This window comes from Cnephaeus nilssonii (genome assembly GCF_951640355.1).
Source record: "Cnephaeus nilssonii genome assembly, chromosome: 3".
In the NCBI taxonomy this organism is placed as follows: domain Eukaryota; kingdom Metazoa; phylum Chordata; class Mammalia; order Chiroptera; family Vespertilionidae; genus Cnephaeus; species Cnephaeus nilssonii.
Window position 1 is genome coordinate 101,844,120 of NC_137074.1, and position 15,382 is coordinate 101,859,501.

The 15,382-nt window shown below is 43.3% G+C and overlaps 1 protein-coding gene across 1 annotated transcript in view; it reads left to right on the plus strand.

The window, feature by feature from the left end:
* Window positions 1–15,382, plus strand: part of IGSF10 (immunoglobulin superfamily member 10) — a gene marked incomplete at its 3' end in the record, with an annotated part of 38,562 nt that overhangs the window by 5,097 nt on the left and 18,083 nt on the right. The window contains exon 4 of the mRNA XM_079767116.1: window positions 12,053–12,443. Within this exon, the coding sequence (XP_079623242.1) occupies window positions 12,053–12,443 (391 nt within the window). The remainder of the gene's footprint in view (window positions 1–12,052; window positions 12,444–15,382) is intronic.

The window sequence follows — 15,382 nt, forward strand, 5'->3', positions numbered from 1 at the left end:
CGGCCATCTTGTGACGACATGAGGGTGTGACGCCACCTAGGCTATTAATATATATATATATATATATATATATATATATATATATATATATATTCCTAAGCAACAAGACTGAACAGAATGACTGGCACGACCAGAACGACTGGTCGCTATGTCACTCACTGACCACCAGGGGGCAGACGCTCAACGCAGGAGCTGCCCCCTGGTGGTCAGTGTGCTCCCATGGCCAACCTCTCACAGTCCCTCTCCCAGGCCTGCAGGCCCTGATTGCCCAACTGGGGCTTGGCCCCATGCTGGGACAGGCAACCGGGGGTGGGTGGCAGTGGCCGTGGCCCCTTTCCCAGGGGAGGCCGAGGGCCAGCTCCCTCCTTGGGGCCAGCAGACAATCTCCCATGCCCTGTTCCTCCCCCCGGCCGGCAGGCCCTGATCAGCCCACCACCTGTCTGCCATGGTGGTGGCGCAGCAGTGAGGGAATGAGGAGTGGGGGAGTGGGGAACCGTGCAGTGGTGGGGCACCAACGATGGCAGCGTCAGCATCCGGCTCCCTTTCCTTCTGCACCCGGCTCGGTGACCATCGTCTCCTCTCCAGCCCGGCCCTGATTGGCCTGGCCCCAATCAGCCCTGATCGCCAGCCAGGCCTAGGGACTCCACCCGTGCATGAGTTTTGTGCACCAGGCCTCTAGCAAAAGATAAAATGCCATGTGCATAGTGCCTTTGACATCACACTAGGGCTGGGTAAAGCCTTAGAAGTCAATCCAGTTATGGGATTCTGTTGATTTGACTTACTCAGGCTTTATTTGGAATACTAGAGGCCTGGTCCAAATTCATGAAAATTCATGCACTGGAGAGGGGGGTCCCTCAGACTGGCCTGCCCCCTCTCACAGTCCAGGAGCCCTCAAGGGAGGGAGGTGACCTGACGATCAGGGTAAGGCGACGCCCCATCACACCTCTGCTGCTGCCACTGCCGGCAGCACAAGCCTCGGCCAGCCTTGGTTACCTGAGCCTTGGGCGGCCCTGGGTGGCTGGGTTGCCACCATCCGAGGCTTGCCTGTGCCTTGGTCTGGCCCTGGGCGGCTGGGGGGCTGAAGGGACTGGGGGACTTCAGAGGAAGGCACGCGGAGTGGCCGGGCCCGCCTGGGGGCTGAGGGGACTGGGCGCTGCCATCTTGTGGCTGTGTGTGCTGCCATATTTGAGGATATGGCAGTCAATTAGTATATTCCCTCCTTATTGGCTGTGGGCAACACCATCTTTGCGATGGCGTGAGGGTCAATTAGCATATTCCCTCTTTATTAGATAGGATATGTGTTCAGAGGACTATATGGCATACATATTCTTCATTAAGTTCTCCACACATATATACTAGCGACCAGGTCTTGAACAGATATTGAGGGCCACTGAGTTTGAGCTTGTACTTCCAATTTAGTTTGTCTTTGCTTATTAGGGAACTTGGTATTCCAGAAAAGTACCCTCAACAAAAATGACAGATTGTGTCCAATCAGGAAAAATTATGAGAAACCATTGTTTTTACTAGCATTTCTTTGTCTTTTTTTTTTTTGTAGAGAAAATATGTTTAATAATTGGAGAAGAAGTTGAAGAATACCCACACACAATTGACCAATTCAAAAATTATTTAATTCAAAATCAGTTAAAATTATTTACTCATAATAACCAAAAAATAGAAAAGTCCCCAAATGTTTATAAACTGATACATGGATAAACAAATATGTTACATGTATGTAATGAAATACTATTCAGCAATAAAAAGAAATGAAGGGCTGATGCACGGTAAACATGGATGGGTCTTAAAAATATCAGGCAAATTCAAAATAAAAGCTAGACACAAAAGACCACATGTTGTTGATCCCACTTATTTTATATTGTTTTTTTCTTTATTATTATTCTTTTAAACTTTATTGTTGAAAGTATTACATATGTCCCCTTTTTTCTCCCATTCATCCCTTATAGCCTGTCCCCACCCCCTACACCAGGCCTTTACCCCCCTATTGTCTGTGTCCATGACTTACATATATATACATACAAGTTCTTTGGTTGGTCTCTTTCCACCCATGCACCCTCCCCCACCTTCCCTCTGAGATTATACAGTCTGCTCCACTCATCTATGTCTCTAGATCTATTTTGTTCACCAGTTTATTTTGTTCATTATATTCCACTTATGAGTGATACTTGTCTTTCTCTGACTGGTTTATTTCTCTTAGCATGATACTCTCCAGGCCCCTCCAGGCTGTCTCAAAGGGTAAGAGATCCTTATTTTTTATTGCTGCACTAGAGGCCCAGTGCATGAAAATTCGTGCACTCGTTGCGGGGGGGAGGGGGGGTGTCCCGCAGCCTGGCCTGTGCCCTCTCGCAGTCCGGGACCCCTCAGGGGATGTCCACCTGCCAGCTTAGGCCCGCTCCCTGTGCCCTCTCGCAACCTGGGAGCCCTTGGTGGGGAACAGGCCTAAGCCGTTAGTTGGACATCCTTAGTGCTGCCGTGGAGGCAGGAGAGGAAGCACACTGACCACCAGGGGGCAGCTCCTGTGTTGAGCATCTACCCCTGGTGGTCAGTGAGCATCATAGCGACTGGTTGTTCCACCATTAGGGTCAATTTGCATATTACCCTTTTATTATATAGACGAGTGGCCCGGTGCACGAAATTCATGCACATTAAAAGGGGATTAATTAGAGGAAATAATTTAATATTGCTATTTGCCCTTTCTCTATAATAGAAGTGTCAGAGATGAAAGAAAATTAGTAAAATGTATATGAAAGCCTTCCTCCTGTCAGAGTCTGGGGCACACCACGAGACCCAGAGTCAAGTCCCTGCCCACCAACATGTGCCTCAAAATTGTGTGAGACCCAGACCTGGCCGCCCGCCCCCTTTGGGCTAGATCCAGACCTGGCCAGTCCCAACCTTGTCAAGCCCCACCTGGCAGGGGGCATAGCCTCAAGTCCCCTGGCCTGGTGCCAGGACAGGGGGCATGGCCTGAGTTCCCTCAGCCCAGACCGGAGCGGGGGGCATGCCTTGAGGTCCCCCATCAAGCCCCACCAGGTGGGGGACATGGACTGAGATCCCCTGTCAAGCCCCGCTGGGTGGGGGGGCACAGCTTCAGATCCCCCAGCCTGGCACCAGGAGGGGGGCACAGCCTCAGGTCCCCCGTTAAGCCCCGCTGGGCAAGAGCGTGGCCTGAATTTCTCCAACCCAGCACTGGGGTGCACCTTGAGGTCCCCCATCAAGCCCCGCTGGGTGGGGGACATGGCCTGAGGTACCCTCTCAAGCCCAGCCAGGCAGGGGGGCGAGGCCTCAGGTCCCCTGGCCCGGTGCTGGGGCGAGGGGCACAGCCTGAGGTCCCCTGTCAAACCCTGCCAGGCAGGGGGTGCAGTCTGAGGTCCCCCGGCCTGGTGCCAGGGTGGGGGGTGTGGCCTGAAGTCCCCCGGCCCAGTGCTGGGGTGGGGGGCACAGCCTGAGGTTCCCTGTCAAGCCCCACCTGGTGGGATCGCAGCCTGAGGTCCCCCGGTCTGGCGCTGGGGTGGGGGGAGCAGCCTGAGGTCCCCTAGCCCAGCACCAGGATGGGAAGTGCACCTTGAGGTCCTCCATCAAACCCCGCCAGGCGGGGTGTGTGGCCTCAGGTCCCCTGTCCTGGCGCCGGGGCAGGGGGCGAGGCCTGAGGTCCCCCAGTCTGACGCCAGGGCAGGGGGTGTGGCCTGAGGTCCCCTGTCAAGCCCTGCTGGGTGGGGGGCGCAGCCTGAGGTCCCCTGTCAAGCCCTGCCTGGTGGGGGGCACAGCCTGAGGTCCCCTGTAAAGCCCCATGGGGGCGGGGGAGGGTGTAGCCTCAGGTCCCTGCTGATTGCTCGTTAAGGCTCCTTATGGGAACTTGGCCTCAGCTGTGGGTGCAGCCATCTTTGTGACAGAGTGATGGTCAATTTGCATATTCCCTCTTTATTATATAGGATAGTATTCCATGCTACATAAAAGTGCCACAGCTTTTGTATCCACTCATCTACTGATGGGCACATGGGGTATTTCCAGATCTTAGCTATTATAAATTGAACTGCTATGAATATAGGGGTACATACATTCTTTCTTAGGATATATTCCCAGAAGTGGGCTCACTGAGTCAAATGACAGTTCCATATTTAACTTTTTGAGGAAACTCCATACTGTTTTCCATAATGGCTACACCAGTCTGCATTCCCACCAGCAGTGTACTAGGGTTCCCTTTTATCCATAACCTCCCCAGCACTTGTCATTTCTGATTTGTTGATGGTAGCCATTCTAACAGGTATGAGGTGATACCTCATTGTCATTTTAACCTGCATCTCTCTGATGATCAGTGACTTTGAGCATTTTTCATGTTTCTTGGCCATCTGTATGTCCACTTTGGAGAAGTATCTATTTAGATCTTTTGTTCTTTTTTTAATTGGATTGTTTGTCTTCTTTTTGTTAAGTTGTATGAGTTCCTTATATATTTTGGATATTAACCTTTTATCAGATGTATCATTGCCAAATATGTTCTCCTATATAGTGGGCCCCCTTTTCATTTTGTTGATGGTTTCTTTTGCTGTACAGAAGCTTTTTATTTTGATGTAGTCCCATTTGTTTATTTTCTCCTTAGTTTTCTTTGTCTTAGGAGATGTATTGGTAAACATATTACTACCAGAGATTTTGCTGCCTATGGTTTCTTCTAGGTTTTTTATGGTTTCACATCTTGCATGTAAGTCTTTTATCCATTTTGAGTTTATTCTTTTGTATGGTGTAAATTGGTGGTCTAGTTTCATTTTTTTGCATTTATCTGTCCAATTTTCCCAATGCCATTTATTTAAGAGACCATCTTGACTCCATTGTATGTTCTTGCCTCCTTTGTTAAATATTAATTAAGCATAATGGCTTAGGTCGATTTCTGTGGTCTCTGTTCTGTTCCATTGGTCTATATTTTTGTTCTTGTGCCAATACCAGGCTGTTTTTATTACAATGGCTTTGTAGTATAACTTGATATCTAGTATTGTGATCCCTCCACTCGGTTCTGTTTCTCAAGATTGCTGTGGCTATTTGGGATCTATTTTGGTTCCATATATATTTTGGAGTATTTGTGAAATATGCTGTTGGTATTTTAATAGGGATTGCATTAAATCTGTAGATTGCTTTGGGTAGTTTGGACATATTGATGATGTTGATTCTACCAATCCATGAATACAGTATATTTTTCAACTTGTTTATATCTTCCTCTATCTCTTTCTTCAACGTTTGTAGTTTTCCAAGTATAAGTCTTTTACCTCCTTGGTTAAGTTTCTTCCTAGGTATGTTAATTTTGTTGTTGCTATAGTAAATGGGATTATTTGTTGGGTTTCTCTTTATGAGAATTCATTATTGGTGTATAAAAATTCCATAGATTTCTCTGCGTTAATTTGTATCTTGCTACATTGCCAAACTCCTGGTTTTCTATGTACAATATCATGTCATCTGTGAATGAGAGTTTTACTCCCTACTTTCCAATTTGGATGCTTTTATGTTTCCTTCTTGTCTGATTGCTTTGGCTAGTACTTCCATTACTATTTATATAATAAAAGCCTAAGTGACCGTTATGGCAGAACGATCAGAATGACTGGTCGCTATGATGCGCACTGACCACCAGGGAGAAGACGTTCAACGTAGGATCCTCCCCATGGTGGTCAGTGCACTCCCACAGGGGGAGCACCGCTTAGCCAGAAGCTGGGCTCATAGCTGGCGAGCACAGCGGTGGTGGTGGTGGGAGCCTCTCCTGACTCTGTGGCAGTGCTAAGGAGCAGCGAGCTGAGCGATAAGGAGAAGCGGGCAGGCGGGCAGTAAGGAGTGAGGGGTCCTGGACTGAGAGAGGGCGCAGGCTGGGCTGAGGACACCCCCCTCCCAGTGCATGAATTTCATGCACCAGGCCTCTAGTGTTGAATAAGAGTGGTGAAGGCAGACATCCCTGTCTTGTTCCTGTTCTTAGGAGAAATGGTTTTAGTTTTTGCCCATTGAGTATAATGTTGGCTGTCATATATGGCATTTATTATGTTGAGTTATGATACCTCTATTCATTCTTTGTTGATAGTTCTTATAAAAAATGGGGTTGGATTTTGTTGGATGCTTTTTTTTGGTCTATTGATATGATCATGTAATTTTTGTCTTTCAATTTGTTTATGTGATATATCATGTTTATTGATTTGTGAATATTGTATCCACCTTGCATTCCTGGAATAAATCCTACTTGGTCATGGTGTATGATCTTTTTACAATATTGCTGGATCTGATTTGCTAATATTTTGTTGAGGATTTTCACATCTATGTTCATCAGGGATATTAGCCTGTAATTATCTTTCTTTGTAGTGTCTACATGGTTTTGGAATTAGGATAATGTTGGCCTCATAAAAAGAGATTGGAAGTGTTCCTTCCTCTTGGATTTTTTAAAAAAATAATTTAACGAGGATAGGTGCTAGTTCTTCTTTGAATGTTTGGTAAAACTCCCCTGTGAGGCCATGTGAACTAGGGTTTTTGTTTGCTGGGAGTTTTTATTTTATTTTATTACTGCTTTAATTTTCTCAATTGCTAGTGGCCTATTCGTGTTTTCTGATTCTTCCTGATTCAGTTTTGGGAGATCGTATTTTTCTAGGAATTTGTCCATTTCATCCAGGTTGTTCAGCTTGTTGGCATATAGTTGTTCATAGTATTTTCTTATAATCCTTTGTATTGCTGTGGTGTCAGTTGTTACTTCACCACTTTCATTTCTGATTTTAATTATTTGGGTCCTCTCTCTTTGTTTCTTGATGAGTCTGGCTAAAGGTTTATCTTTTCAAAGAACAAGCTCTTGGTTTCATTGATCTTTTGTATTGTTTTTTATGTTTTTAATCTCCAAGTCAGTTATTTATGCTCTAATCTTTATTATTTCCTTCCTTTTACTTACTCTAGGTCAGTGATGGGCAACCTTTTGAGCTTGGTGTGTCAAACTTCGCCAAAAAACTGAGCATAACTCGGGTAGTGTGTCACTTTGAGGAAAAAACATTATTTTGCAGTATTTATAGTTTAAATAACATAAATGTATAATTGTTATATATAATTGTATTTAATAAACCAAAAACTAAATATTTAACTTACCTGCTTAGTGACTTCTTTGTTAATCCGTCAGTCGGTTTCTTTTGTTGGTCTTGATATTATTTAGCTTGTGTGGGGTGCCGTGAACTAAGATAAGTGGGGGAGGGGGAATTCTTTAACTAACCTGCCTATTAGTGACTTTTTGTTGCTGAATTTTATTGGCTAAATCTTCAATTGAAGGTTGGTATTTTGTACACTTCAGGCCCAAGCAAGCGCTACTAACTTCATCTGTCAATCTATTTCTTTTGTTGGTTTTGATATTATTTAACGCTGAGAATAAGGCCTCACAAAAGTATGTAGAGGGAAAAATTGTGAGTAAAGCCATTGCTATATTTTTCAGGGTGCTAAAAGTGTCTGGTAGTCGGTTCCAGGCACTCCAAATTTCCTGTTCATAGTGGCACTCCTCTTGATTCTCCAAGCGGCACCATTCCAGATTCTCAAGCTTTGACCTCAAGTCGACAAACACCTGAGCCCAGATACTGTCTTGAAATTCTGCAAGTTGCATCTCCAAATCATCAATTTGCATCCATTGGAAACCATTTAATTCCAAACTACTGTAGACTACTACATCAGGATACTTAATTATTTTCATGGTCTGTTCTAGACTTCTAAATTGACTAAATCTATCACTAAACTGGTCAAGTAACGAGTCTAAAACATGCTGGTACTTCATATGCAAGAGTTCCATTTCATTTTGTACAGCTTCACTGGCCTTCTCAAAATACTTTGTTACTCGAGGAAAATACTTATAAGTTGTAGTTTCTACATCTTGCTTGAAAATTTTAACTTTACTTTCAAAAGCTTTTATGTATCCAAACATAACGTCAATACTTTTGCCAAAACCTTGTAACTTTAAGTTCAGTTCATTAATATGAACAGAGAGATCTGTAAAAACCATCAGGGTGTTGACCCACTTATCATCATTAAGCTGAGGAAAGTTTCCCAGATCCTTGTCGTCAAGAAATACCTTAATTTCTTCAAAGCACTCCACAAAGCGCTCAAGAACTTTGCCTCGGCTCAGCCATCTTACATTATTGTACACCAGCAGTCCACTGTAGGTGGAATCAACCTCCAGTAAAAGTGCCGAAAACTCTCGCTTGTGAAGGGGGCGAACAGCTATTAAATTAACTATTTTTGTAACAACTGACATTAAGTTGTTTAAGTCGGTGAATCCTGCCTTGGCACATAAAGCCTCCTGATGGATAATACAATGAAAAGGCACAATCGGATGTCCAATAGCTTCTATAAACAATTTGACAAATCCTACTTTTTCCCCCACCATATTTGGTGCCCCATCTGTCATCACTGACACAACTTTAGAGATATCAATGCTTAGGTCACGAAATGTTTGTATAACAACCTTACATATTTCGCTTCCTGATTTACTTGTTGACACTGATACTAACTTTATCAACTCTCCTCTCATTGTGAGACCATCAGAATATCGACCAATAATGGCCAACTGAGCATGTGATGTGACATCAGTAATTTCATCAAGAGAGATTGAAAAATATTTACACTTCCTTATGTCTCTCTTTAATTGATGTTGTACGTTTGTGTTCAGTCTCATTATTCGGTCTTTTATGATATTTCTACTGAGTGGTAACTCAGATATTCTCTTAATAATTGCATCTTTATTCTGCATATTGTGAAATAGAACTGGTGCACATCTTAGGAGAGTTTCTTTAATAAATTCTCCCTCACTGAACGCTTTTCCATGCTGAGCTATAGAGTGAGCAATGCTCAAACTTGCAGATGTTAAATTTGTAGAGCCTTTCATAAATTTAAGGGTGGAATTAGATTGGCTCTTATAAAGGTGTAGCTGCCTGGAAATGTATTCCTTCCTTTCATCTTCACTTTTTTCCAAGAGCTGGGAATGATTAGTTTCAAAATGTCTATTTATATTCCACGTTCTGCTTACTACCGTTTCAGTCCATAGAACGCAAAATGATCTGCCATTTTTTTCTATAAAGCCATACATCTCGGTCCATGTCTCTTGAAAGGATCGACCACTGCTACTACCACTTCCTTTACTTAACCTTAGTTTTTTATTTTTGGGGTTCTCCATCAGGGGGCAGTGACAGAAGATAGAATTATAGATAGCTTGTTAGGCCTGCAGGCAATTAGGGGTTAACTAGCCTAACTAACCACAAAATGGTGCATACAACTGTCTTTTAGGAAAGGGCAGGGTTAATAAGCAGAAATAGGGATTAATAAGGATGCACAACAGTAATAGTGGTGAAATGGAGTCTGCACTATGGAGCAAGATGTTGTTCCTTATGTGAATTAAAATGGCTGCCGCTATTTCTAATGGCGGGAAACAGCACCCATAGCACGCCACAAACTCTTGCCTCTCCCAGCCTCCCCCTCACTTATCTCAGTAATGATGGATTAGAAATCCATGACACCCCAGAACAGTAGATAATGGTTGCTGTGGTTAACTGTTATTTGGTTACTGGTAATGGCAGGGTCCCCAGAGATGCGTCCCCCGCTGCGTTCTGCTGCTCCCTGCTCTGCCGGCGGAAGTGAGGGCAAAGATCCTGGCTTAACCGGAAGTCCCAGAACTAGACGCTCTGTGCCGGACTTCTGTTGTTTTGGCCTACAGACCTCCGGCACAGAGTGTCTAATAGGGGAGACTCTAACTACAAGACTCCAGTCGCAAATGTTTCATCCTCGGCATGCGGCCGCCTCAGCAGCCGCGTGTCATCAGAAATGGCTACGCGTGTCAGTGCTGACACGCGTGTCATAGGTTCACCATCACTGCTCTAGGTTTTTCTTGTTGTTTTCTTTCCAATTCTTTTGATCCCATTTATTTTAAATGTTGACACCAAGCAAATCCATAGAAACAAAGTAAATTAGTGGTTTACTATGGCAAGGAGGATGTGCAAAATGACTTCTAAAGAGTATCAGTTTTTACTTTGGGCTGACGAAAATTTTCTAAAATTATATAGTGGAGATGTTTCTACAACTCTGTGATTATACTAAAAGCCACTGAGTTGTTTAGAAAGGTGAATTTTATGGCATGTGAATCATGTATCACATGATTTATAGGAAGAGATCTTTCAAAGAATATATATGCATATATGCTTAGTCCATGGACACAGAGGCCTGGGGGCAATGGGGACAGGATGGAGAGAGGCAAAGGTAGGTGGAGGGAGAGGAAATGGGGGACATGTGTAATAGAGTCAACAATAAAAAATAATAATACTAAAAATAAAAACTAATTAAAAAGAAAACCATTATAAATGTGAGAAAGAAATTAAAATCAATATTTTTATGAAAAATTCAGGTTCAAGAAATCTTAAATTTGCATGAAATATCAAGCTACTTTTAAAAATCTTAGCATGGAAGTTTTCAATTATATGCAAAAGTAGCATAAGAAAATGAACCCAGTGTAGCATCATCATGTTTCAATAGTTTTCAACACATACAGATGGTTTTCCCTGTACCTTCACTCATGTCTTTTCCATTTCATTGCATTGTTTGTACAAAATCCATGATATCATAATTTTTCATCTGTAAATACTTTAATACACATCTCAAGGCTAAGGAATCTTTTAAAAATAACCACAATATTATTATTATTATATCTGTTTTATTGTGTATTTTATCTTTATTATTGATAATATTACAGATGTCCCTTTGTTTCTTGTGTGTGTTTTTTTCCCCATTGACCCTCTCCACTCCCCACCACCCCTCACAGGCCTTCACCACTCCATTGTCTGTGTCCATGGGCTAGGCATATCTTATATAATAAAAGGGTAATATGCAAATAGACCAAACAGCAGAACAACCGAACAATCAATCAAAGCGTAATATGCTAATGATATGCTAAGGCTGCTCAACAGCTCACTATGACGTGCACCAACCACCAGGGGGCAGATGCTCCAACTGGTAGGTTAGCTTGCTGCTGGGGTCTGGCTGATCAGGACTGAGGGAGATGGGCCAGACACACCCTGGGGCCCTCCTGCTGTCCCGCCCCAGCCCAATCGTGCACCAGTGGGGTCCCTCAGCATGGCATGCACCCTCTCGCAATCCTGGTCCCCTCAGGGGATGTTGGAGAGCCAGTTTCAGCCCGATCCCGCAGGCCACTCCCCTTGGGAGGGCGCCAGGTGCAGGGCTAATGGCTGGCAAGCACTGTTGTGGCAGTGCAAGCCTCTTCTGATCAGGACTGATTGAGCGTGAGCCCACAGCAGGCACAGTGGGGCCGGGATGAGCGGGAGTGGCAGGTAGGAGCTGCAGGCGGCGTTGGACTGTGGGTTTTGGCCTTATCCCTGCAGGCCACCCAGAGGGACCCCACCCATGCACGAATTCATGCACCGGGCCTCTAGTCTGAGTATAAATTCACTGGTTAATCATTCCCCACCCATTCCCCAAACCCTGCCTTCTCTCTGAAATTCATGAGTCTGTTCCATGCTTCTATGTCTCTGGATCTCTGTTGTTCATCGGTTTATTTTGTTCATTAGATTCCACATATGAATGAGATCATGTCATACTTGCCTTTCTCTGACTGGCTTATTTCACTTAGCACAATACACTCCAGGTCCATTTATACTGTTGCAAATGGTATTCTTTTTTACAGCTGTGTAGTATTCCATTGTGTAAATGCACCACAGCATTTTTATCCACTTATCTGCTGATGGGTACTTGGGCTGTTTCCAAATCTTAGCTATTATAAATTGTGCTGCTATGAACATTGGGGTGCATATATTCTTTCTAATTGGTGTTTCTGGTTTCTTAAAATTTCAACAGTTCCTTAGTATAATCAAATGTTTGTATGTTCAATTTCTTTGATGGTTTCATATTTAACTTGCAATTAATTTGCTTGAATTAAGAGTAAAACAAGGTACACCCACGACATCATATTAATCTCAGCATATGTTTTATTGATATGCTTTTCCCTTTTGTGGTCATTTTTTTTTTACAAAGTAAATGTTCTTTTTATTCTTAGGTCTTAAAAATGAGCTATAACAAAGTCCGAAAACTTCAGAAGGATACTTTTTATGGCCTCAGGAGCTTAACACGGTTGCATATGGACCACAACAATATTGAGTTTATAAACCCAGAGGTTTTTTATGGACTCACCTCTCTCCGACTGGTGCACCTGGAAGGAAATAGGCTCACTAAGCTCCATCCAGATACATTTGTCTCTTTGCGCTACCTCCAGATATTCAAAACATCTTTTATTAAGTACCTATACTTGTCTGATAACTTTCTGAGCTCCCTCCCTCAAGACATGGCCTCCTATATGCCTGATCTGGAAAGCCTCTATCTTCACGGGAACCCCTGGACCTGTGACTGTCATTTAAAATGGTTGTCTGACTGGATACAGGAGAAGCCAGGTATCTATACCATTTACTTCTTTGTCCTAATGCAATAGAAGCAACCTGGCTGGAGGTGCTTTACGAGGAAGTGAGGAGACCAAGGTAATTTAGGTGGGAAAAAACAAAGTCTAAATAATAATTCAATAATAACAAATTCTCTTAATTCTTTCATGAATTAATTGCTCATTGTTTCAAAGGTTGATGATCCAATCACCACCCCTGGCTTTTGGGAAATTGGGAAATAATAAATGTGTTTGTGTTATTCTTCCCATACCATGAGCCATAAAAACCCTCCTCTTCTTATCGTCCTTCCAGTCATTCAGACAATAGATAATTTTTGGAACTCTATTTAAGGTTCTGTATTAGGTGATGGAAATACCAAGGGCACTGTCTCTGCTCTAACCACATTTCTAGTGGGTAACAGAAAAGCAAACAATCAGGGTATGAAATGTCCTTTGATGGGGAAAGGAGAATTTGCCATGAAGAATGAAAGATCCATTCAGTCAGCAAGCAGTTATCATAAACCTGTGTGCACAGAGAACATAGGGATCCAGAAATGAACAAGACAGATTAAGGTTCCTGCCTTCGTGGACCTTGCATTCTTAAGTGTTGACATTTAGACCCTTTATACCTCAATTTTCTCACCTGCACTATAGGAATAATAATAATAACTGGAAAGAATAGTTAAAGTAGCACGCTAAGTGCTTAGCACAATGTATGACGTGAAATAAGCACGCAATAAGTATGTTATCATCATTTTCTTTACCATCCAGGTCACACAGCTAAACTAAAAAAGCAGAAGCCAGAAGTCCAGATCTTTTTCTAAAATGTATTTGGGATGAAGACACTGCTTTGTACATAAAGGCTGATAATAAGTTTCATGAGGAGGGCAATGAATGGCCCAGTTTTTCTGGCATAGGGTCAGTGTAGATGCAAGGTGTTTTGAAACCAGTTGCAGGGAGTGCTGAATCCTAGGCTAAAATGTTTATACCTTTAAAAAAGGGAGATTTTACAGTGAAGGACTTTGAATAGTTCCCTACTAAAACGCGTTTCAGGGATCCGCAATCTGTGAGTGTGAGCAGTAGACAGGGTGGACTGGAGCGGGCAGAAACAGGAACCCACCTAGGACGTGCTCGGGTGGTTCACATCTGGAGAATGACAGGTCGAACTGTGAGTGACCACACTTGGATGTAGCTTCACAGACGTTTGAAAGGCAGTAGGAATTGAGTGGGGGTTTCTCAATACTTTTAGATACCATGGAGAGATAAAGGGAAATGAGGTATTAGGAAGAACGCCTGGATTTCATGTGGTTGTTGGCTGGGTTATAGGGGGAGAATGGTGAGCAAATAGAGAAAACTTATGTGAGAAATGCAGCAGTGAAAAGAGGAAAGAAAGAAGATGACAGCCACAGGGAGAGAGCTATGTACCCTGACAGAAAATGAGTCTGTGCTCAGGTCCTACAAGGTGTCAGATCTCCTTGTCATTTTGCTAGTTACATGCTCTGGTAATAAAGTCAGGCTAGTATATATTTTGTTAGCAGCTAACCTTTCAGTGGTAGGATATACCACTGTAGGAATCAGTTATTCTGTGTCCTAGAGCCCAGGAATTGGCCCACGACAGCCTACGTGCCAAACCCAGCCCTCACCAAGCTTTTGCAAGAAGAGTTTTATTGGAACACAGTGATGCCTCAGTCTTACGTGTCATCTATGGCTGCTTTGGTGCCACAGTGGTATAGTTGAGTCATTGGGTCAGAGCAGGCGTCCTCAAACTACGGCCCACGGGCCACATGCGGGTGTTTTTGCCGTTTTGTTTTTTTTACTTCAAAATAAGATATGTGCAGTGTGCATAGGAATTTGTTCATAGTTTTTTTTAAACTATAGTCCGGCCCTCCAACGGTCTGAGGGACAGTGAACTGGCCCCCTGTTTAAAAAGTTTGAGGACCCCGGGTCAGAGAATTATGGTCCACAAAATCTAAAATCTTTACCATCGTGCCCTTACCCAAGAACTTTGCTGACCCTGGCCTAGAGAACAGCCTGAGCTCTGTAGCCCTAGTGCAGTGGTCGGCAAACTGTGGCTCATGAGCCACATGCGGCTCTTTGGCCCCTTGAGTTTTTAGCAAAGGCCAGCTTAGGAGTACTCTAATTAAGTTAATAAATATGTACCTACCTATATAGCTTAAGTTTAAAAATTTTGGTTCTCAAAAGAAATTTCAATCGTTGTACTGTTGATATTTGGCTCTGTTGACTACTGAGTTTGCCGACCACTGCCCTAGTGTGTAGCTGGGCACGCCAGGTCTTCCTAATTTCAGCCTCATTTCCTTCCTTTCCAACTCTCATCCACCCTCCCATCGCAGACACACCCAACCTGTTTTACCTGCCGCTTTCGGGCCTGGAGCACTTTCCTTCCTTTTCCGCCTGATGGACTCCCAGCCAGCAAACTCTGCTCAGCTCTCACCTTTGCTGGGAAGCCTGGCTGTTTCTCCACACCCCACATTCCTGTAGAATAATCATTTTACCACTTCTGTTTGTCCACACTTCTGTTCTTGAATGGACACATTTTATTATATTTATTAGCATTATATGTCTATTACCTTTTCTAAATCTAATTTATCTATCCTGAGCCCCTAGAATGTGCCTCGGACATAGTAGGTCCTTAATTTTTGCTAAACTAAGCTTTCATCAATTAAGTAGCCATTTTGATGATGTTTACAAATGTCCACTACTCATCAATGATCTTAACATGTCCCAAAACTCTTTGTGTGTGTATGTGTATATGCCTATTATATATATTGTATAAAATAATAATTAGCTAAACCCATGAGAACTAACACCTTTCAGTCATGTCTAATTGATGATAGTCTTACAGTCCCTGTGAATCAGTCACATCAACTTCTGCTCTGAAATGTTTTTCATCTGTTCCATGAGATTTGCCAGTTTCTCGTGCCTCCAGTTGCCTTA